This window comes from Sorex araneus, chromosome X (assembly GCF_027595985.1).
Source record: "Sorex araneus isolate mSorAra2 chromosome X, mSorAra2.pri, whole genome shotgun sequence".
NCBI lineage: Eukaryota > Metazoa > Chordata > Mammalia > Eulipotyphla > Soricidae > Sorex > Sorex araneus.
The window spans coordinates 205,350,841-205,374,425 of NC_073313.1; the positions used below are offsets into that span (position 1 = coordinate 205,350,841).

Here is a 23,585-nt window from a genome sequence, read left to right on the forward strand (position 1 = left end):
CCTACCAGTGCCCTTTGCAATGAATTATAGCCTCTTGGAGGGGCTGGTGTTGCACTGCTTCTACAAAGAATGAGGTCAGCCACTTATATTTTATGGGAGAATTTTTAGCTGCCGTCATTGGCCTCCCTGTCCAAACAGCTGTGTGAGCATGCCACATCACCGAGTCCTGCAGTTGAGAAAAGTAGGCCACGTGTCTGAGTTAGTCCCAACCTGAACCAGCACTCCTAGAGCGACCCCCGTACACATACATATGGAACAAAGGGCTTCTCTGAGTTGGGAGTTCCAAGGTCAGACCTAGCCTACTTCTATCTTTAGTCTGTCAAAAGCCTGCCAGTATTCCTGGTTCTAGCACACAGGTTCTCTCCCTTCCCCTTTTAGAGCCTCATATAAACACTGATCCAGCAGAATGAGGGTCTGGGGTCTCCCCCAACAAAGCTCACATGTTCCTGCAGAAAAGTATAGTGTTTGGGACTTGTCTGAACCCTAATTGTGGGCAGGAAGAAAGCAATCCTTTCCTTGCCAGATGCCCCCACCCCGCCCCAGTGAGAAAACAAATGAGAAGGTTCTGCAGGATCAATTTATTCTGCCTCCTGGGTCTTGTCCCTTTTACAGTATACCTTAAAGCCCTCTTCCACCAAGGTTACTGATGGCATCTGGCATCCTGTCGAGCTTTCATAGTTTCCTTCTAATGGCAGGGGTCCCTAGACAGGAAACGCACAACCAACCTACCTCAATCAATCTGGATAGATGGAGGATCGCTATTTGCATATTTTCTGAACACTTTTGTCAGCTGTTTCGGGAGCCTCTAGAGCAGGTTACCTTGTCCTCCCAGGTTACCTTCTCTCCACTATTCCAGTTGACAGGCTTCATCATACCTCTTTCCAGGATGCAGGTCACTGAGTGCTTCTGTCTCTCCTCACCATTGGCCTTCCAGCTTGGAAACCGCCTCCCTCCCCATTCTGATTAGACTGCCCCCAAGGCAAGCTTGCCATCAGACTGTCCACATTTCCCCTTGCCTTTTCCAGACACATTCAGTGTTGTCTGGAGTGCAACAGTGGGTTAGGGCCACAATCCCATTCTGCCAAGTCAAGAGGTTAAATCACAATAAATTTATCCCTGGGCATGTCAGGATCTTTGGTAAAGCTCACCTTGAGTGAAGTGGGAAGTAGAGAAGGAACATGAATTCCAACGGTTCCTGCCACCCAGTCACTTCTCTCTAGGTCACAGACTTCCTGCCCTACTAGCTGGTGCTCTAATTTCAAATCTTAAATCCACAGATGAGATTGCCAGTCTGGTCTCAGGGGAGAGAATAAGAAGTGAAGGATTGAGGGGTATGGACGATGACATAAGGAAAAGTTTCAATGGAGGCAAGGAAGTTATATGGGTGCTGTATAAGGGCAGGAATCACCTAACTTTAGGCAGTAATCACCTAACACAAAGGTTTACAAACTTATCTGACCTACTGCCCCCTTAGCAGAAAAAGAAAAATTACTCAGCAGACACCCTGGCAATCTATCTTTTTTAAGTGAACAGAAAGTCACTATTACCCCCTACTCATACCAGCACTCAATACTCTACCCTCATTTTGAGAAACACTGATGGAAGGCTTCTGTATTCTTCAGAGTCTGGCCACTGAGGCTAGGCAAATGTGCAGGAATCTTTTCCTTCTGGGTTCTGTTACAAGGTCAGAAGAGCCTGGACAAATGGGAGTTCTGCTTATTTCTTTTCTCATTGTCAGAAAAGGGTTAGTTGGAAGATAGTATTAAGGCACCATGATTCAGAGACTCATTCAATGGCCACTGCTCTCCTTGTCCCACTTTGTAATGGAGCCAGGCAACATTATAGCAGAAAATGACTTCCTTTTTCTTGAAGCCATTGTTGGTGAGGAGACTGCCATACGAGGAGTTGTCAGGAGAGAGGCGGTCTGGTACAGATAAAGAGGGCAAGGCTAGACATCTTCCACTCAGAGTACCCCTCAAGCGTGGCCTGGATGATCTCACCCGGCATCTGCACTTGGTTATGGTGACAAAATTACAAGAAACAAGATGTCCCACAAGATAGGTCAAGAAGAAAGAGTTTCAGAGCCACACAGGAACTGGCATCAGAAGAGAAGAAAACAGCAGTCACGGCAGCAACAGCCACCTGAATTCAACCTGCTCCGTGCAGGAGGTACAAGCTCACACCTGTCCCCACAACATGGGCACAACTGTAGAGAAATATGGGGGGGGGGGGCGGGGTGGAAGAAAGTGACAAAGGAGAAACAGTGTAACCTCATACCAGAAAGGGAGAACAAGACTGTTCATCTGCTCATCTCACCACATGGACCTTCTGTGTCCTTAGCACATCCAATGGGGTCAAATGAGAAACAGCCTCCTTGGAACCCTAAATCATTCAAGTGAAGTTGCCCGAGCCCTGTACACTAGTGGACTACCAGGAGTCCACTAGGACATATGAGGTTCCAACCGAACAAAGACAAAGGCAAGACAATTTGATAAGGAAGAAAAGGAAGAGAAAGAAAAGGAAAAGGAAAGGAGCATGTCAAGACCTACCAGATGGTGATACTGCCTCAGAACTGTCCAGACGGGGGCCAGAGAGATAGTACAGTGGGCGGAACACTTGCCTTGCACGTGGCTGATCCAGCTTTGATCCCCGGCATCCCATATGGTCCCCTAAGCACTATCAGGAGTAATTCCTGAGTGTAGAGCCCAGTGTGGCCCAAACTTCCACCCCAAAATTATAAAAATAAAACTTTAAATCCTCCCTAAGCATTGACAGTGATGGGTGTGGCTCCCAAACAAAAACAACAACCAAAGTTTTATTAAAAAAAAAAAAAAAAAGAATACCTAAACAGTAGTTCAGTTAGCCATAAGTCAGGTGTTACTTCAGATCCACTTCTGGCATCACTTCTCTCCTCTGAGCCACTAGGGAAGAAGGCCCCATTTAGGACCATTTTTAATTTTCAATTCAAGGATCCTCATGCACTTCTTGAATTGCAAATTAAAAACCAGCAACACAGAGCAAGAACTAAGCTTTTATTAAAAGGGAACTTTTTTTTTTTCCTTTTGGGGTCATACCTGGCAGTGCTCAGGGAACCAAACACAGTGCTGGGATTCAAACCTATTGTGGCCACAGCCACATGCAAGGCAAGTGCCTTAACCTCTTGACTATCTCTCCATTCTTATAAGGGAACCTGTGCTCAAGCAAAAAAGGAGGCAGGCAAAAGACAGACACAAGCAGGCTCCCCAGAGGAAACTTCTTTGGGTCTTTCCTAGCATAAAAGAGTCAAGGAGGTCCTGAGCAACGGCTAACAAGAGGGCATGCAGAGGCGGTCTGCTTCTCGCACCTGCAGGGATGACTGTCAGGTTTCCTCATGCACCCCAAGTTCCGAAAATGGCATCTTCTTCCCTCCCAGAAGTGTAGATTTTATTATGATAATGAAGCAAGAGGGCAAGCAGGGACTTGCTGGGCCTGAGGGCAGTAGCACTGGAAAGCCCCTGAAAAATTCCCTAGCCGGCACTAAATGAAGCTGTTGGTAATTTTCTGCGAGTTCATGGGTCAGAGATAGTTATCTCATTAAGGTCTGTGGTTATGAACCTCGATTCCTTGTCAGTGGTGGAAGTCCTTTTGCTAACTGCTACAACTGCATGTGTCTTTCATACATCCAAGATTATTTTCCCTCCTCCCTTTCCTTTGTTGTTGGGTCAACAATGTAGGACCCCATCTTCACTGTGGTGCTAGTATACTTAATTGCAGTGCTCACCACGAGCCACTCTTTGTCGTGCTTGGACACAGTGGCTGAGGTGCACTGGAGAACGGGCACTGTCTTATATGACACAAAGGACCACAATGAAAGTGTGGCTGGGGTTACATTCCGATCTCATGGCCTCATGCCTATAAGCCAGGCATTCCACCTCTGAGCCACATCTACAAATCTCTACCATTAGAATCTTTTGTCAGAGTCTCCATTCCAACCTAGAATTCCAAGTTTTCCTTAATGTTTAGAAAGGCATTTGCAAACATAAATGTTTACTCTTCGTACAGTGTCGAGTCTCTACCATGCAATATCATACAACACAGTTTCAACACTCTTACAAAAACACAAACCTCTTTTACTACCTAATCAACTCTCTCCTCCCAATTTTTTGTCAACTTCCTATTCCTGTTACATTTTCCTAGCAGAAAATGGACTCTACATCATTGCTTTTCATTCTTTCCTTTTACAGCAGTATGTTTACATTCACAACCTCATGTGATTCTTACTGCAACCCTGAGTGTTTCCACTTAGAGGATGATTGACTGAAACTCAGAGAGAATGAGTGGTATGGTCAAGAACTCACTGAGTGGTGATGCTGGCACTATAACTAGCGCCTTTGACTCCTGGTGTGATGTTCTTTCTAGTAAACAGCTCTATCTTCTTGCTTTTGGCAGAAAGGGGTGATTTTGCACAGAAACAGGAGAAGACAAAAATGATGGTGATTATATCTCAACAGAAGCTTTTATGCTAAAAATATGGGGAAGTATAATTACAGTTCCAGTAATTTGGTGAACCTGATATCCCAAAACCTTCCTGCTATAAAATACTCCCCAAAGGCTGGATAAATACACTTACAAAAATGTATTACTGAGCCAGCCAGCAAAATCCTCAGAGACAAAAAGGTAATAAAAGTTCAGAAACCTGAGTGAGTGCAGAGGCCAGCTGCTGGCCTTAGTCACCACTGAAGCCAAATTCTATAACATATGAGAGTTAAAAAAATAAAAATCACAAAATGTTGTCTAAATAAGCTCACTTGGGTTAACATTAGAAAATTTATTTTTATACATTTATTTAAATATATTTATGATGCATGCAATCCATCGCATCATCAGAAAAATTCAAAATATGTATGATCATATCAGCAAATAAAGTATGTGGTAAAATTGAGCTGCCCCATTCATGATTAAAAATCAAGAATGAATGGATTTTTTTTATTCTTTTTGGGTTACACCTGGCGATGCACAGGGGTTACTCCTGCCTCTGCAATCAGGAATTACTCCTGGCTGTGTTCAGGGGACCATATGGGATGCTGGGAACCGAACCCGTGTTGTCCATGTACAAGGCAAATGCCCTACCCGCTGTGCTATTGCTCCAGCCCCATGATTTTGAAGATGTGACATACAAAGCTGCAAGGAACATGTGAAATCATGCAATTTGCTGCAACCTGATTGGAACTGGAAGATATCAAATTAAGTGAAGTAAGCCAGAGAAAGGAAGACAACACAGGGTAATCTCACTTATCTGTGGCAGATAAGACTATTGGATAAAGAAATGTATAATGGTAAAAGGGGGATGCCTAGGTGCACTTGACCCAGTGCTTAGAGAAAAGGACAAAGAAGGAAAGAAATCAAGGGCAAAAGAAGAGAATGGGAAGTAATGGGTGAACAAGCATCAGGACTTCAGTTATACTAGTGATGCGAATGACTGGTATAGCTATATATCTAAAACACAGACTCAACAATACTGAAAACACGAGATCTAAGCTGAAACAGATTTAATGTGCCTGTCTGTCAAGTTGACAGAGAAAGGGTGGGGGTTTGAGTGGGGAGGGCACATGGGAACACTGGTGGAAGGAAGTTGACACAGATGGTGGGATTGGTGTTGAAATACTATATGCCAAAAACTTAATTATCAGTAACTTCGTAAATCATAGTTCTTTAATTTAAAAAATCTACCCCAAATCAAGTAAAACTCTCAGTAAATAGGGAAGATGGAATAGAAGATAATTTCACTAGCTTGATAAAGAGAACTCGATAAACCTACAATGTTATCCTCGAAAACATTTTACAAAAAATTGTTTATAAACATGAATAAGGCATGTATGTCATTAATAACTAACTCTATTCAACACTACCTTAGTACAGCAAGCCAGTAAGAAAGAGAAATGAAAGGTAAAAATCCAGAGAAAGAAGCAACAAACTTCACTGTACCCTCAGGGTAATAATATCTACTAGAAAAATCCCAGAAACTCTACAGATAGCTATTTGTTATAATTAAAAATAAATTTGGTCAGCTTACTAAATAAAGGTCTGATATCTAAAAAGACAATTATAATTTTATGTATACTAGTTACTATTAAAAATATAGTTAGAAAATCTAATTTAAAAATCTATCATGAAAGGGCTAATGAGATAGCACAAAAGGTTGATGTGTATTGCGAAACTTGAGGACCCAAGTTTGATCCTCAGAACCACATGCTCCTCCTGGCCAGCACAATTGGGTATGGCCCTGTTAGCCCCCAGAACTATGAGAGTTGGGAGGTACCCCTCAAAGAGAAAAATGTACCATAAACAAAACTGATCAAAAATATACTTAGTAAATTACAAAACAGGCACATCCTTTAAGGAGAAAAATTGTAAAACTTCTCTGAAAGACATTAAAGAAGAATGAAGTAATTGGAGGAACATTACCTTCAAAGATAGGATAATGTAATATGGTAAAAATGTCAGTTCTCTTCGAATTGACGTATAGATTTAATGCCATGCCCATTAACATTTTAATAAGATTTTGGGGGGTAGAACAAACTAATTTTAAAATATTTGTGAGGTTCCAGAGAGATAGTACAGTGGCTTTGGGATCTTGCCCTGCACATGGCTGACCAAAGTTTGATCCCTAGTATCCCAACCACCAGAAATGATCCCTGAGCACAGAGATGGGAGTAAGCCCTGAGCATGACCAGGTGTGGCCCAAACAAACAAAAAAAGTATGTGAAAGTGTAAACTATAAAACTTGTAGTCAAACATTTCACTAATTTGAAAACAAATTTCCAAAAAGTGACTCTCAGTTGAATCATGACAACTAACTACTAACCAGCCTCTTTCACTCTTGTTTCTTTTGCTAGACCCAACTATCTCTAAAAGGAATGTTTTATCACTTCAGTAATGCTTCCAGCATAGTACCATGATCCCAGGGGCTCTAATATCTACTTCTGAATCCTGATTTTATTTCCCTTTTCTCACAATCAACAGTCAGAGGACAGACCTAATTATACATTTAATAAAATATTGGCATTACTTCATTGGCATCACATTATAAGTTATACTTTAGCTTTCAGTTGTTCTAGGGAGTAAATGGAGCCTTATTTATGACTCTGCTTTACTATGCTACAACTTGAATCTTTTCTTCATCCTTAATATCTACAATAGACATCCTGTCAACTCTACTTCCAAAATATAGCCTGAACCCATTCAATTCTTTCTTTATCTCCTACTGTATCACTGTCATCCTGTTATTTGTCGATTTACTTGAGCAGGCACCAGTAATGTCTCTATTCCTCTCAGCCCTGAGGGGCTGGAGTGATAGCACAGCGGGTAGGGCGTTTGCCTTACACATGGCCGACCTGGGTTCGATTTCCAGCATCCCATATGGCCCCCTGAGCACCGCCAAGAGTAATTCCTGAGTGCAAAGCCAGGAGTAACCCCTGTGCGTCGCCAGGTGTGACCCAAAAAGAAAAAAAAATCCTCTCAGCCCTGAGATTTTAGCTGCATTTCCTTACTCATCTTTCCCAACAATTGGAGACTCTTTCAGGGTCAGGGGAATGAGACCTATCGTTACTGTTTTTGGCATATCAAATATGTCACAGGCAGCTGCCAGGCTCTGCCCATGCGGACAGGATACTCTCGGTAGTTTGCCAGGCTCTCCAAAAGGTAAATATATATATACTGTCATCCCGTTGATCAACGATTTGCTCGAGTGAACCCAGTAATGTCTCCATTCATCCTAGCCCTGAGATTTTAGCAGCCTCTTTTTACTTGTCCTTCCCAATGGTGCCGCATTAGAGGCACTTCAGGGTCAGGGGAATGAGACCCATCATTGTTACTGTTACTGTTATCTCCTACTACTACACTGAAATTCAAGCACTATCATGCTTATGGTCACCTGTCTTGCTGTGTCCCTCCTTAGCCCCTGTAATACATTCTCCACAATATCACATTGAGCTATTATAATATAAACCAGGGCATGTTCATTTCCCTTCTTCAAACTTTCCTCTAATTTACCTATCACACACAAAATATGAAATCCAAAAAATTCATACCCAGTATTATTTAATCCTCTTCTTGTCTATTTCTCTCACGCAAATTTAAAAGCCATACTGTCCTTCTTATAATAGAGTCAGGGTGTTATTTTGGGGATCCTTCATTGAAGCATTCCCATGCTAGAGTTATTCGAGTCTCTACTCCTTGTGAATGCCTTACCTTCCTCAGTCAGTGAAGAGCGCCAAAGCCCACTCTTCAGAGATACCTTCCAGAGAACTCTGGAGAGAACTAGAATAGAGATCTAGTCTATTTTATCTTCTTCATGGCATTTACTATATAGAAATCTCACTTTATATCTCTAGTCTGTATATTTACTTATTATCTACCTCCTTCCACATGTGCAGATCTTACTATCATCTTTAATGCTAGATCCTCATTCAAAATAGTCCTTAGCAGAACCAGTATGAAAAAAATTGCCAGTTGAATGAATTACCTCCTGGTGTCTTTGGTTTAATTTCTTTGTTGATAGTACAAGTTTAATAATTGAAATGTTTTACATTCTGAATTATATTATGCTTTTCGGAGGTGGGGGCTTAAACCACCTTGGTGGTAATCAGAGACTAATCCTGGCTCTGTGGTCAGGAGTGACTCAGGGCAGTGGCCAGTTGACACATACTGTACTGGGATTTAAACCAGGGCTGTTGGCACCACAGCTACATGTAAGGCAAGTGCCTTATCCCCTCAACTATCTCTCTGGTCCTGTACTATAGCTTATTACTTATTTTTTGGCTTTTTGCATCATACCCAGTGGTGCTCAAGAGTTAATCCTGGCTCTGCACTCAGGAATTACTCCTGGTGGTGCTAGGGGGACCATATGGGGTGCTGGGATTCAAACCAGCCAGCTACGTAGAAAGCAAATGCCCTACCTGCTGTACTATTGCTCTGGCCCCCTATACTATGCTTTTAAAAACAGAATAGAGGGCAGAGCAATAGTACAGCAAGTAAGGCGCTTGCCTTGCTTATAACTGACCTGGGTGCAATCCCATGAACCCCTATGGTCCCCTAAGAACCACTTGGAGAGGTACTTGAGCACAAAGCCAGGAGTAAGCCCGAGCACAGCACCACGTGGCTGCAAAGCCAAAAGGAAGAAATTAAAAACAGATTATATGATCAAAAAGCATTGACTTCTAAATTCATAGCTCCTTTTCCTTGTCTTTAAAAGGTCATGGTGAAGGTAGTTCAGTATTATCTAAAGAACACGTGACATTCAAAAAAAACAGAAAGTACCAATGCTTATTTTGTGCTCCAAATTTTATAAAAGCCATTCCCAAATCTTAAATTGGCATATCCACACATCTATTTAACCTTGTGCAAATAGCAAATAACTCTGCTATACACAGAATTGTTAGGGATTAAATTTATTTTTTAATTATATTAAAGGCATCAAAATAGGGAAGAAAGAAGTCAAGTTTTCACTATTTGCAGTGACATGTTACTATATTTAAAAACACTAAATACTATACAGAAAACCTTCTAAAAACAACTGTTTTGTACAGTAAAGTGACAGGCTACAGAATTAACACACAAAAGTCCACGGGTTTTGTACATGCAAATTATAAAATAGAAGACCTTTTTTTTTTAAAAAAAAAAATCCCATTCACAATTTTGCCCCATAAAAACAAGTACCTAGGAACCAACCTAACAAAAGAGGTGAAAGACCTATACAATGAAAACTACGAAGCACTACTTCAAGAAATAAAAGAGGACAACAAGGAAATGCAAACACATCCATCCCCTGCTTATGGATGAGGAGGATTAACATTGTCAAAATGGCAATACGCCCCCAAAGCACTGTACAGATTCAGTGCAGTTCCTATTTTAAAAAATGACATTTTTCGAAGAAATAGATCAAAAACTCCCGAAATTCACATGGAACAATAACCACACTCCAAACCTACCCTCTGAATAGCCAAAGCAATCCTCAGGGAAAAGAAGATGGGAGGCTGAGTGAAATGAGTCGGGGAGGACACTAGACACAGAATGATCTCACTTATATGCAGAAAAGAAAGAAATACGGGGGAATAACTAACACCCAAAGACAACAGCATGAAGAGCAGAACTGGTTCTTAGTATGAATGTTGTTAATGTCAGGGGAGAAGGGAAAGATCAGGGAAGGGACCACCAGGACAATGATAGAGGATAGTGGTCATCCGGATAAAGACTGTGCGCTGAAAGGAGGTAAAATGATATCCATGATACCCTATCAATAACATTAATATAAACCACAGTGCCTGAAAGAAAAAGAGAAAAGGGAAAAAAATGCCTGCCAGAGGGTGGAAGTAGGAGCGGGGGTTGAAGGCTGGGGAAAGGAGGGAAACTAGGGACACTGGTGGAGGAAAGTGGACATTGGTGAAGGGATCAGTGTTGGAACACTGTATCCCTAAAACTCAATCATGAATAGCTTTGTAACTTTGTAATTTAGATGACTAATATTTTTAAGTTACTGTTTCTTATTAATACTTTAGTTGTCTATTAGTTTTTTTAATAAGGGTAGATTATCTGTCTATTTAATATTTTAGTTGCTGGTAATAGATTTTATGTAAGCATCCTGTTTTGGGGTAGTCCACTCAATGCAGCAGACATATGCATTCTTGGTATACTGACTGAACTGAGGTTAATGCACATATATAGCTAACAAACTAAAATTACTCTAAAATCATTATGTTGGGAAGATAGACATATGAAAATTTTATAAGGTGCCAGAACCAAACATACATAAAGTATCCAATCAGACCAGGAAAATCTGTGACTAAGGTGAGTGGTTATGAAGTGTTCAGGCAGCTGGGATACCTGAAGAGTCTTGAGATAAAGAGATAAAAAAGAAGAAGGAAGCTCCAGACAATGAAAATTTGAAGTGCGAAGACTCACTGAGTTGAACAGCGGGCATTATTTCAGACCCACGAGAAAGATGGACAAAGAAATGTGGCTGAAAAAATGTGGGCAGGATGTAGATGATAAAGAACTCCGTATTCTACCCTAAAGGATTCGTAAGGCCCCCTTGCGATTTCCCCATGCTACATTAAGGCTACAAGATTTTCTGGGGAGAAAATGAAGTACCTCGGAATCAGCTTAACTAAGGAAATAAAAGATCTCTACAAAGAAAACTACAAGACGCTACTCCATGAAATAAAAGAGGACGTGAGGAAATGGAAACAAATCCCTGCTCATGGTTAGGGAGAATCAACTTTGTCAAAATGGCAATACTCCCAAAAGCATTGTACAGATTCAACGTGATCCCTATAAAGATACCCATGATATTCTTCAAGAAATGGATCAAGGAATCCTGAAATCCATATGGAACAATAAAAGCCCACGGATTGCTAAAACAATTCTTGGGGAAAAGATGATGGGAGGCATCACCCTCCCCAACCTCAAACTTTACTACAAAGCGGTAATAATCAAAACAGCATGGTACTGGAACAAAGGCAGAGCCGTAGACCAATGGAATAGGGTGGAATATCTCTACATACAACCCCTAAATATATGACCATCTAATCTTTGATAAGGGAGCAAGAAATGTGAAATGGAGCAAGGAAAGCCTCTTTAACAAATGGTGCTGGCACAACTGGACAACCACATGCAAAAGAATGGGCTTAAACCTCGACCTGACACCATGCACAAAAATCAGATCAAAATGGATTAAAGACTTCAACATCAGACCACAAACCATAAGGTACATTGAAGACAAGGTCGGCAAAACCCTCCACGATATTGAAGCTAACGGTTTCTTCAAAGATGTCACGCAATTGATCAACCAAGAGGAAACAGAGATAAACAAATGGGACTACATTAAACTAAGAAGCTTCTGCACCGCAAAAGATACAGTGACCAGAATACAAAGACAGTCTACAGAATGGGAAAGGATATTCGCCCAATACCCATCAGATAAGGGGTTGATATCAAGGGTATATATGGCACTGGCTGAAGTCTACAAGAAGAAAATATCCAACCCCATCAGAAAATGGGACAAAGAAATGAAAAGAAACTTTCCCAAGGAAGAGATACGAATGGACAAAAGGCACATGAAAAAGTGCTCTACATCACTAATCATCAGGGAGATGCAGATCAAAACAACCATGAGATACCACCTCACACCACAGAGACTAGCACACATCCAAAAGAACAAACGCAACCGCTGTTGGAGAGGATGTGGTGAGAAAGGGACCCTTCTACACTGCTGGTGGGAATGCCGACTGGTTCAGCCCTTCTGGAAAACAATATGGACGCTTCTCAAAAAATTAGAAATTGAGCTCCCATTTGACCCAGCAATACCACTTCTGGGAATATATCTTGGAGAAATAAAAAGGTATAGTCGAAATGACATCATCTATACAGTGGAATACTATGCAGCTGTTAGAAAAAATGAAGTCATGAACTTTGCATGTAAGTGGATCAACATGGAAAGTATCATGCTAAGTGAAATGAGTCAGAAAGAGAGACAAACATAGAAAGATTGCACTCATCTGTGGAATATAAAATAACAGAATAGGAGACTAATATCCCAGAATAGTAGAAATAAGTACCAATAGGTTGGCTCCATGGCTTGGAAGCTGGTCTCATTTGCTGGGGAAAAAGGTAGCTCAGATAGAGAAGGGAACACCACGTAAAATGTGGTTGGAGATCCCGCTCGGGAAGGGAGATGCGTGCTGAAAGTAGACTAGAGACTGAACACAATGGCCACTCAATACCCCTATTGCAAACCACAACACCCAATTGGAGTGAGAGAGAGATCAAAAGGGAATACCCTGCCACAGAGGCAGGGTGGGGTAGGGGGGAGATGGGATTGTGGGGGGAGGGATACTGGGTTTATTGGTGGTGGAGAATGGGCACTGGTGGAGGGATGTGTTTGTGAACATTGTATGAGGGAAAAACAAGTTCTTAAATGTGTGAATCTGTATCTGTACCCTCATGGGGATTCACTAGTTAAAGAATAAAATAAATTAAAAAAAAGGAATCAAGATTTTCTGGGGAAAATTTTATATTTTATTTCATAAAAATCTAAACAAATCTAACCAAAGGAGATGCTCAATCAACATATGACCACCTTTTATTACCTCGTTACAATTCTCAAGTTTGTGTTTAGGACACAGACTAATGAGAAATTTAGATTTAGATTGCCAAATTTAGATTGCCAAATGAAGTGCAAATAAATCATGACACCAAACAAAAGGTTTTACAGAAGTTTAAATAAAAAGTGAGGGAGGGGTAAGAAATTGAGGAACTTCTCGATCCAAAGGTAATAGATAAACCAAGGACAATGCACATGGCTTGTGGAGAGGACCAGGTCTAGCAAAACCCTTCTGGTTGGTTACAATGGTTTGAGTTTTGCTTCATTTGTGCATATTCATTCGAATCGACTGGTTTTAGAGATGTGCTTCATTTAACATATAAATGTTGTTACAGTCGGATAAAAGAGACAAGAGAGGTTGTATCGTTTTATATTTGCCTCTATTTTACAGCCTTGCAATAAACCAACACTGGGGAATGCGGGGTAGCTACTCTGCTTGAGAAACCTTGCTTTGGGGAGTCACTGAAGGATTTTAATACGGAAACGACAGTTTTGTGCTGTAGAGATATTACTCTGGCAGCCGTGTGGAGAGTTGGAAAGGAAAGTGTTCAAGACAGGCAAAATGGAGGCTACTTGAGATAAGGTGATAAAATGGCGAGGCGCTAAATGACACAGAGCGAATGAACGTGAAGCGGGAAAAGGGTAAGAGAGTTCGACTCGGGAAGACTTGGCTGTGGAGAAGGGGATGAACATCTGGGATAACTGTCTCTCTGGTGACTGGGTGAGAAAAAGACCCCACAAGTGGGGGAGAAGGGGGAGGAGGAGGGCGGATGGGAAAGGGGGAAGAAGAGACAATTCCACAGTGATTTGATTTTCATTTCAGCCAAAGAAAATCCAGTTATCTTTTCTGGGCCCCAGTTTTCTCCGAGTCAGCTGCATTCATGAATTACCAAATTAACCACTGTAGTGCTCTCCAAAAATACACAAAGCGTTGCACAGTTACGCTGAAAATAAAAGTCTTGAGAAATCAGCAAAAGCCCAAGCCCTGCAGGAAATTCAGCAGGGTTCAAAACAGACAGGGCAAACTTGCACTGAACACTTCAATCGTGCACCCAAAGCTCTGACCCACCCTGCAGTGTATTTTTTTTTTTGCCAGATAAACTCTGAGCAGAGGCAGCTAATCCGAGCGCACGTGGGAGCGCAGACTCCACCCTCACCGGACATACAACCGGCCACGACACCTGTCTTGGAGCTTGAGTGCAAGAACGTGGCGTGCTGGGAACTTGCACCTTTGCAAGCAGGGCCCGCTAACAAACTTCTCTTCCACTTAAAAGGAATCGACGTGGGCTATCTTAGGCAGTCCACTAAGAATGGAAACACTGCCGATGTTGTCCCTCTAAGGAGGGGAGTCGGGTGGGGGGGAGGTGGGGAGAGAAAAGGAGGCGACGCAAGAAAAATGCAGCAATTCCATCAATACCAGCCCGCGTCTTTCTCCGGCCATACAGCGGGGAAAAGGAGTCATTCGCCCCTAGTTTGGAGGGAAACCAGCAATCATCCCCCCACAAGCTAGTAAATCGAAAGCATCGTGTCCTCGGATCCCAAAGGTCTCAAACCCTGGCTTCATTCACCACGTCCACCGTGCGACAGCGGGGAGAGAGCGGCGGGGCGTACCTTGAGAATAGCACAGGACGCTCGCTTGGGTGAGGTCAAACTCGACACCGCACCCTTGAGAGGGAAAGAAGGGGCTGCGGGGGAAGCAAAGCGCCGAACCCTGAGCGCGGGGCGCACGCACCGCCGCAGTTTAGCACTGTGGGTTCAGTGGCAGCACAGCGCCCCCAGGGTCTCCTCGCGTGCACACCCGGAAAGGCGGGTCAGCCCGACGGCTCGGCCTCCGCCCGGACGCCGGAGGAAGGGAGGGGCTGGGGGCGTGGCCTCGACAGGAATGCCGCCCCGCTGCCTGCTGGGAAATGTAGTCCGGGAACCCGGCCACCGGCCCACGCTGCGCGCTGCGAACTACATTTCCCGGGGGTGAGGAAGTGGCTGCGGCCGGCCGTGCCGGACGGGAGCGTCAGAGTGGCCGCAGCCGGCGCCGGAGCCGGAGCAGGTTTAAGGGGCCGGCCGTGAAGGGCTCGTCTGTTTTTCTTCCCCGATCTTTGCATTTGATAACCCCGCTCTGCTCCTATCAGCTGCTTTCGGTGCCCTTCCAAAGAGTTGGGAACCTCGCGATAGCTGCCGTTGCCGCCGCCCCCCCCCCCCACGCGGGAGTGAGGGGCGCACCCCCTCTGGGCCTCCGCCAACCCCACTCCCTCCATGGGCCCAATCCGGAAGCCCAACGTGTGCCACCGGCTGAATCGGCGGGCGCTGGGCTTCTTCTCGCGCGACGCAGGCGTGGTGCAGAGGACGAACCTGGGCATCCTGCGCGCGCTGGTGTGCCAGGTGACCGCCCGGCGGCCGGGACGGCGGCGCGCAGTCCTGATGCTCTGAAAGCATAAGATGAGGTCCCAGGTGATGGGGAGGGGGTTCCCTGCCCTGAACCCGGGCATTAATAAATAGCTACTAGTAGGGCTGCCAGGTGCTTCTAGTTTTAAAACGGATTCGTTCTATCTGCAAACAATTATCATCATTATGATTATTATTATTACTATTATTTGGGGACGGGGAGGTCCACCCACAAGTGCTGGCTCTGTGCTCAGGGGCAAGCGATCTTTTTGAAAGTTGGTTGCCCAACTTAGACTAAAGCTGGAGAGCAAAGTGAGGAAGAATCTGGATACTGTGTTTTTTATATAAGTACAAGAAATTTATTTGAAAGTTGTATATTGAACTGCTCAACTGAAAATGGGTGGATAGTAGAGGCTTACTAGTGATTTGCTAAACAGATGCCTTGTTTCTTTCAGGAAAGTACTAAATTTAAGAATGTTTGGACAACTCATTCCAAATCACCTATTGCCTATGAAAGAGGAAGAATATATTTTGACAATTATCGGTGCTGTGTCAGCAGGTATCTTTTTGGAGAACTTTTTTTTTTTAATGGTTATTCACCTATCTTAATGTTAATTCTAATTTTTATATAGCGACATCCCTAGGCCAGAACCTAGGGAAGAATGGAAAAATGAATCCAAAATAAGAGTAAGTGGTAAAACTTGTGAAAACTTAAGATTTTGTAAAATCTAAAGTTGTAGCTTTCCCCTTTGGAAATGTCCATTTAAAGTGAAGTTTTACTGCAGGGGAAATGATTGCTTGGAGGACCATATAGAATTTTATTTTACTTTAAGGCTATTTTAAGGCTAGGTCAAGAGAGCGAGGTGTCTAATAATTAGATGGTACTTTAAAGAATTTCTGTGTTTGGGAAGTACTTGTCTTTTTTGTTGAAGAGAAAAAAAGTAATTTGGTAACATAGAGAATATTGTAGTGAACCCCAGTATTCTCATTACTTGCATTCAAAAGCTATCAAGATTTCATCACATGTGCTTTATCCCAGTCTCCTTTACATCTTTGCTAAATATTTAAAAACGAATTCAATAATGTCATTCTTTTAAACTTTTATTAAATTATAAAGTTACTCATGAGTGAATTTTATGTATACAATGTTTCAACACCAATCCCTTCAACAGTATCCACATCTGCCACATCCCCAGTGTCTGTTACATCCCTCCAGCCTGCCTTTATGACTGGTACTTCTTCCTTTTTTTCTTTTCGGGACAGTAGTTTACAATACTATTATGTTGAGAAGGTATCATGCATATCACTTTACCGTCTTTCAGTACGCAGTCCTGGGTCAGAATGAGCACTTCCCTCTATCATTGGCATAGTGGTGTCTTCCCCGACCTACCTCACCCCCCTCCACCCCAGTGGCAAGCTTTCTACTAAGGACTAGTTCTCCTGCCCTTCATTTTTATTATTTTGAGGCTTTAGTTATTCCCTTATTGTGTTTCTTTATATCCCATATATGAGTGAGTTTCTCTATATCCCATATATGAGTCCCTTTCCCTCTGACATATTTCACTTAGCATGATACTCTCCAGATTCATCCAGAATGTGCCATATTTAAGTATTTTTTAAAAAGTATGGACAGTGACCCTGAGTCTTGATCCTCGGCACCCCATAGGATCCCCTTAACCCACACGGTGTGATCTTTGAGCACAGAGCCAGAATTAAGCCCTGAGCACAGAAGGAAGGAAGCAAGGTATGGGCTGGGCATTGACTTTGTTTCGTTTGTGACCACATTCTGCATGTTCAGGGACTACTCTAGGCTCTGTATTCTGGTTGTTGCTTCTTCTCTCTCTCCCTCCCTCCCTCTCTCTCTCTCTCTCTCTCTCTCTCTCTGTCTCTCTCTCTCTCTCTTTCTTTTTCTCCCTTTTCCCTCTCTCCCTCTCTCCCTCCAATTCCCTCCCTTCTCCCTCTCTGTCCCTCCCTCCCTCCTCCCTTCCTCCTTTCTTCTCGCCCTCTCTCCCTTTCCTCTTTTCCTCTCTCTCCATCTCCTCCCTCTCTCTCTCCTCTCTCTCTCTTTCTCTCTCTCTCTCTCTCTCTCCTTCTTCCTCCCTTCTTATTTTCTTAAGGTAAAGTTTTTTTTTTTTTTTTTTTTTTTTTTTTTTTTTGCTTTTTGGGTCACACCCGGCAATGCACAGGGGTCATTCCTGGCTCATGCACTCAGGAATTACCCCTGGCGGTGCTCAGGGGACCATATGGGATGCTGGGATTCGAACCCGGGTCAGCCGCGTGCAAGGTAAACGCCCTACCCGCTGTGCTATCACTCCAGCCCCTCTTAAGGTAAAGTTTTTTAACCATACAACTTTACTACATAACTTTACCACTTAAAGTGCATAATTTAGTGATTTTTAGTTCATTAAAAATAAATTTGATATACCATCAAAATTAGGCAACCATTACTAGATTTTAGAATAGTTTCATTATCAAAAAGAAACCCTGGGGTGGGAGAGTTAGTATAGGAGATAAAGCATTAGCTTGTATGCAGTTACTTAAGTTAACCCTGGTTAGATCCCCAGCACTGCCTGTTATGCCCTGTGTTGTGCCAGAGATCACTCCTGAGCACATAGCCAGGACTAAATATTGAATACCCCCCCAATGTGGCCCAACAACTCTACCAATTCAAAGAATAAAGAAAAACAGGCCTAATTCCCTTTAGCTGTCACCTAATTCCTGCATTGCCCTCAGTCCTTAGCAACTGCTAGTCTACTTACTATAAATTCACCTATTCTGGACATTTCAAATAAGTTGAATTACATAATATGCTTCTTTGTGACCTGTTTCTTAGTAGGTTACTGGTTAATTATAAAATAATAATACAATTTAGAAACAGCAAGATTAAAGAGAAGCAAAGAACCAGGTATTCGTGAAGGGTCACAGAACTAGAGCATGCCACCGTCCATGCGTCTGTCTGTGTTCCCAAAACCAGAACCTCTCTTTGTCTCATAGATGGAGCTCAGGCTATACATTTCCCTGTAAGCACTGTTGTAGCTGCATCCCGTAAATCTTCGTTCTTACATTCATTTATCCTTTATTTTGCACTTTTAAATTTATCTTGATACTTCTTTGACCCAGGTCTTAATTTGGTTTTCTGTTTTTGGTGGGATGGTGCCGGGTGGGAGGGGTGGGGGGTTCTCACCTGGCTGTGCTCAGGGCTTATTTCCAGCAGTGTTTGAGAGACCATATGTGGTGCTGAGGATTGATTTGGGTCAGCTGAGGCAAGGCAAGCACCTTACCTGTTATACTGTCTCTCTGGCCCCCAAGTATTAATTTGAAGTGAATTGTTTAATCTCTAAATACTGGGGGATTCTCTAGCAGTCTTTTTGTTTTGTTTTAGTTTTTGTTTTAGGGCCACACATGGCAGTGCTCAGGGCTTACTCTTAACTTTGTGTTCAGGGATCACTCCTGGCAGACTAGGGGCACCGTATGCGGTGCTGGGGATAGAACCTGGGTTGGCTGCGTGGAAGGCAAATGCCCTACCTGCTGTACTATCACTCTGCTCCCTCTAGCAGTCTTAGTGGCATTGGTTAACTCAATTCCATTGTGATCTGAGAACGAACTTTGTAAAAATTTGTTTTTTAAATTAGTTGGTATATTTAATGATCCAAATTATGATCTGTCTCTGTTTCATGTGAACTTGAGAAGAGTGGTTGTTGAAAGAAATATTCAATACTTGTCAGTTAAATTCAGTGGATTGATGGTACTGTTCAGTTTATGTATATGACTCTCTACTTGCTGGATCTGTCACTACTGACAGCTTGTTTTGGATTGTCCAACTGTAAGGAGGATTCCTTGATTTCTTCTTATATTCTATCAGTTTTTGTCACATATTTGGACTCTCTTGTTAGGTGCTTGCATATTAAATTCTTTCTCTTTTGCCTTTTTTTTTTTTTTGCGAAAGCTAACATGCTATGGTCTGCTTGCAGCTCTTCTGTGCTCAGAGGTCACTCCTGGCAAAATAGTTGAGGGAGCAGGGACCAAACAACGCTGGGAATTAAATCTATGGTTCCTGAATTCAAGGCATGCACTCAGCTCCTGGCTCCAGGAATTTTCTCTTTTTTGGGGGGTGCGGGGGGCACCAGGGGGGGGACACCAATCCTGGCAGTGCCCAGGGCTTATTCCTGACTGCTCCGTGCTCAAGAATCACTCCTAGAGAGGCCCAAGGGATGATATGGGGTGCCTGGGAATAAATCTGGGTCAACTGCATGCAAGGCAAGCACCTTAGCTGCTGTCCCCCAGGAATTTTTTTAATAGGGAATTTGGGGAGCCCAGGTTCACTCCTTGCTGTACAGGTCTGATTCAGGTTTGGTACTCAGACCCAGCAGTGCTTGAGGGCACCAGGGTTTTACCTCAAAGTGCTCAGGGTCCTCGGGGTATCCAGAATTGAACACTCATACATACAAGGCATATGTAACTAATTAAATTTGTCTCTCTAGTCCCTAGGGAGTCTTCTTGGAGAAATTACTCCTTTTCCATTATATTCTTTATGCATCAATTAATAAGGAATAAGGGGGAAAAAAAGATAAGACTCAAATACTGTAAGAAAAGCCCATGTGGGAAGATGGCTCAGTGGTAGAGTATGCCTTGCATTGAGTGAGGAGGTCCTGAGTTTGATGCTGTATAATCTTCAAGGAAAAGCAAAGTTTTCTCTGGACAAGAACTAAGTGCTGAAAATAGGTAAAGGGATATACATGATAACCTTTCGGTACCTGCATTGCCAACCATAATGCCCAAAAGGAAAGAGAGAAAGAGAAGAAAAGTGCCTGCCATCGAGGCAGGTGGGAGCAAGGGGTAGGAGGGAAACGGGGGACATGACACTGGTGGTGGGAAATGTACACTGGTGACTGGACCGGTGTTGGAACATTATACTGCTGAAACCCAATAATAATCAACTTGGGACCGGTGTTGGAACATTATACTGCTGAAACCCAATAATAATCAACTTTGTAACTGTGTTCTATGATGATTCAATTTTTAAAAAATAAATTTAAAAGATAAATTTAAATTGTTAAAAAGTAAAAGCAAAGTAACGAATTATGTTTTGGTATTTCGAGTTTCAAAAATGAAAATCAGACCTGAGAAAACACTAGTTGTAATTGTTTATTTTTCTTTTTTCTCAGCGTTGCATCAGAGCCAAGAAAACTTTATGAGATGCCAAAATGTTCCAGTTCAGAAAAAATAGAGGATGCTTTATTATGGGAATGTCCAGTGGTAAGATTGGTTTTAGAGTAATTGTTTCTAAAGCATTTTTGATCTATAAGAACTATTATTCGTATAGTTATTAAGTAATAGAACTTAAGTATCATAGTATTTCCTAGACCTTGAAAGGAATAAAGAACCTATTTATTCAGGGCAATAGTTACGTTACATAGATCCCTAAAAATGCATTCTTTAGTTTTCTCTGTGAACTATATTAGGAAAATAATAAGATTAAAAAAAATTGGAAAAGCTTTTCATCAGACTACCATTGCCCCAGCATATTTTTCACAGGCAAAAAAGAAAAAGTACTGTTTGGGGGGCTGGAGTGATAGCACAATAGGTAGGGCGTTTGCCTTGCACTCAGCCAACCCGGGTTCAATTCCCAGTATCCCATATTGTCCCCTGAGTGCCGCCAGGAGTGATTTCTGAGTGCATGAGCCAGGAGTAACCCCTGTGCAATGCCGGATGTGACCCAAAAAGGAAAAAAAAAAAAGTACTGTTTTTAATACATATTAACATCTTTTAGTTCCTAAAGAAGTTGGGAGAAGTTGGATTGTAGTCAGTTTTAAGATACCTGCATTCAAAAGGTTGCACAATTTCTCCAAAGTATTATCAGAGTCTTTAAAATTAATAATGCCTTTAATAATATTGCTCTGCATGGTAATTTGTAGGATAACATTGGTTTGTCGTTTCTCCTTGGCTGCAGCGAACTTAGGTTTATTGGGTTAAACCATTCACAGTGCTCCCAAAGCACTCCCGTTTCCTCGGTATTCATCTTAAACTTCTCTATGATCTGCTTTCTCTACCTGTTGATCATTCATTTTCCCTAATTCACCCATTTTACCTGTGACTTGTAAAGTCAGATTCCTCAGAAATCTCTGATTTTGTATTTATAAGTGAAATACTGCTTTTCTCTTTCCCTTATGTCCTTTGCATTGTAGAGTTAATTCAGAGCAATGTCCTTTTTGTATAGACACAGAAAGACAGTTAATGCTATGCTTTTGTAAGTTGGGAGTTAATTGGCTTTAAATAATATTCACTCCTGGGCATTTGTTCTTGACTTAAGCTTCAGTTGACCTTAGTTCCTAGCACCCCCATAAGCAGGGTCCCAATGAAGAACTGGATGAACCCAGGGCAAGTGGTAAGCTACCCTGGCATCGAAACAGGCCAGGCCAAGTGCCCTAATACTTAACTATAACTTATAACTGTAAGTTAAGAGCATGGTCATGGACAAATTCTGTCATGATCCAAAGAGTAACAACTGCATTGGGACCCTGTTAGGGTTAGAAAAGACTAATCTGGCCTGAGCACTGAAGTCTGGGATCTATAGTGAGATGGCCCCAGGAGGGCCACTGGACAAGCTTAATGTATCTCTTACTGTGTTCATACAAAATGACTAGAAAGATTATTTAGAAGTAAATCTAAGGAAAGGAGACACACACCCCTAGATGGTTTTCGGCCCTTAAACTTATCTTAGAAGAGGGAAGGAAGGGCTTTCATATGTTGATTGTGCTACCTGACCTAGGTGTAGTTGCTACCTCCAGTGCTTGGAGGCTGGGCTCTAGACAGGCTGTGAGACACAGTGTGCTGAGAGACTAGCGTGGGGGACAGCTGGAGACAGGAATGAGGGGCAGTGTAGACTGGAATGGGGCGCTTAGTGAGACGGGAACAGGCGCGTGGGGAGAATGGAATAAACGGCAACTGATCAACAGCCAGCCTGGTGGCCATGTACTCTCCATGCATCTGTTGGCAGCGGCAGCAGGCCTGGAGTGGGGAAGCAGCTCAGGGCCACCTAACTCACGTGGCGGGAGAGAGAGCCCCTGTCACCCTCACTCATTTATTTTGTGATTACACAGTAATTGTCAAAGCATTTTCCCAAATTCTTTTGATTGTAGAGTTTCCTTTTGAGGGGGTTTCTTTTGTCTTTCCTCCTCCCTCTTAATTGCTGTTGTCATTGTCACACAAAGTGTGTGCCAGAGCTCACACACACACACACACACTGTATTGCTGTGCTTGAAGAGTTGGGGGGAGAAGTTTGTCACCTTCTTGGTTGTGGTACTCGCACAACCGATGCTCACAGTTGGCTGCAGTACACAAGAGGCACAAGCTTGTGGTGGTGCCTGGAATCCCAGTGGCAGTGCAGGGGATCAAAGGGACCCAACTTGAGGCCTCACACATGCCTTTCTCCTCCAGGAGTGCTACGTTCCTGGGCTGCCTCTTAAGATCTTTATTTTTTTAATTGATTAATGAAACTCAAAATCCTAAGTTTGATTTCTGGACCCCAGATCCACAGGGAGTAACCTGGGTGGAGGCCCTAACACTGCCAGATGTGGTCCCCACATCTTAACCTTTTAATCATTATTTTAGGGAGCAAAATATAGAGTTCTGTTTTATTTTTTCCTAAAGGGTAACTAGCAAGATTCAAAGACATGATTAATTTGTTGAAATCTATCCTCAGTATAGTTTTAGAACATTAATTCTATGGGAAAATGATACAGAGAAATAAAGCTCAAAGGACCAAGAATGTGGCTCAAGTGGTAATAGAGAGATAATGCAGGAGTTAAGGAACCTGTTTTGCATGCGCCAGTGACCTCCACAACCTTGGTTCATATACTCAGCACTGGTATGGCCCAGAACTCTAAAATAAAATAATTAAAAAGTAAGCTATACTATGAATTTATTATTAAATATTTTTAAATAAAGCTGTTATCTTTATTTTATTTTATTTATTTATTTATTTTGCTTTTTGGGTCACACCCGACAATGCTCAGGGGTTACTCCTGGCTCAATCACTCAGGAATCACTCCTGGCGGTGCTCGGGGGA

General features: G+C 42.5%; 2 protein-coding genes across 4 annotated transcripts in view; one reads left to right on the plus strand and one right to left on the minus strand.

Moving 5' to 3' along the window:
- Positions 1–14,962, minus strand: part of METTL8 (methyltransferase 8, methylcytidine) — a 103,475-nt gene extending 88,513 nt beyond the window's left edge. For both annotated transcript variants that reach the window (XR_008627331.1, XM_055122037.1), the window contains exon 1: positions 14,750–14,962. The gene's annotated coding sequence lies outside the window, so the exon portion shown is untranslated. The remainder of the gene's footprint in view (positions 1–14,749) is intronic.
- Positions 14,963–15,106: 144 nt separating this feature from the next.
- DCAF17 (DDB1 and CUL4 associated factor 17) overlaps positions 15,107–23,585 on the plus strand; it is a 34,552-nt gene continuing 26,073 nt past the window's right edge. Inside the window, exons 1-3 of one of the 2 annotated variants that reach the window (XM_004601355.3) lie at positions 15,107–15,514; positions 15,973–16,076; positions 20,683–20,773. In XM_004601355.3, coding sequence (XP_004601412.2) covers positions 15,389–15,514; positions 15,973–16,076; positions 20,683–20,773 — 321 coding nt within the window. In that variant the 5' untranslated portion in view covers positions 15,107–15,388. Of the gene's footprint in view, positions 15,584–15,972; positions 16,077–20,682; positions 20,774–23,585 lie in introns of both variants that reach the window. The other variant, XM_055122392.1, reaches the window with a different exon arrangement.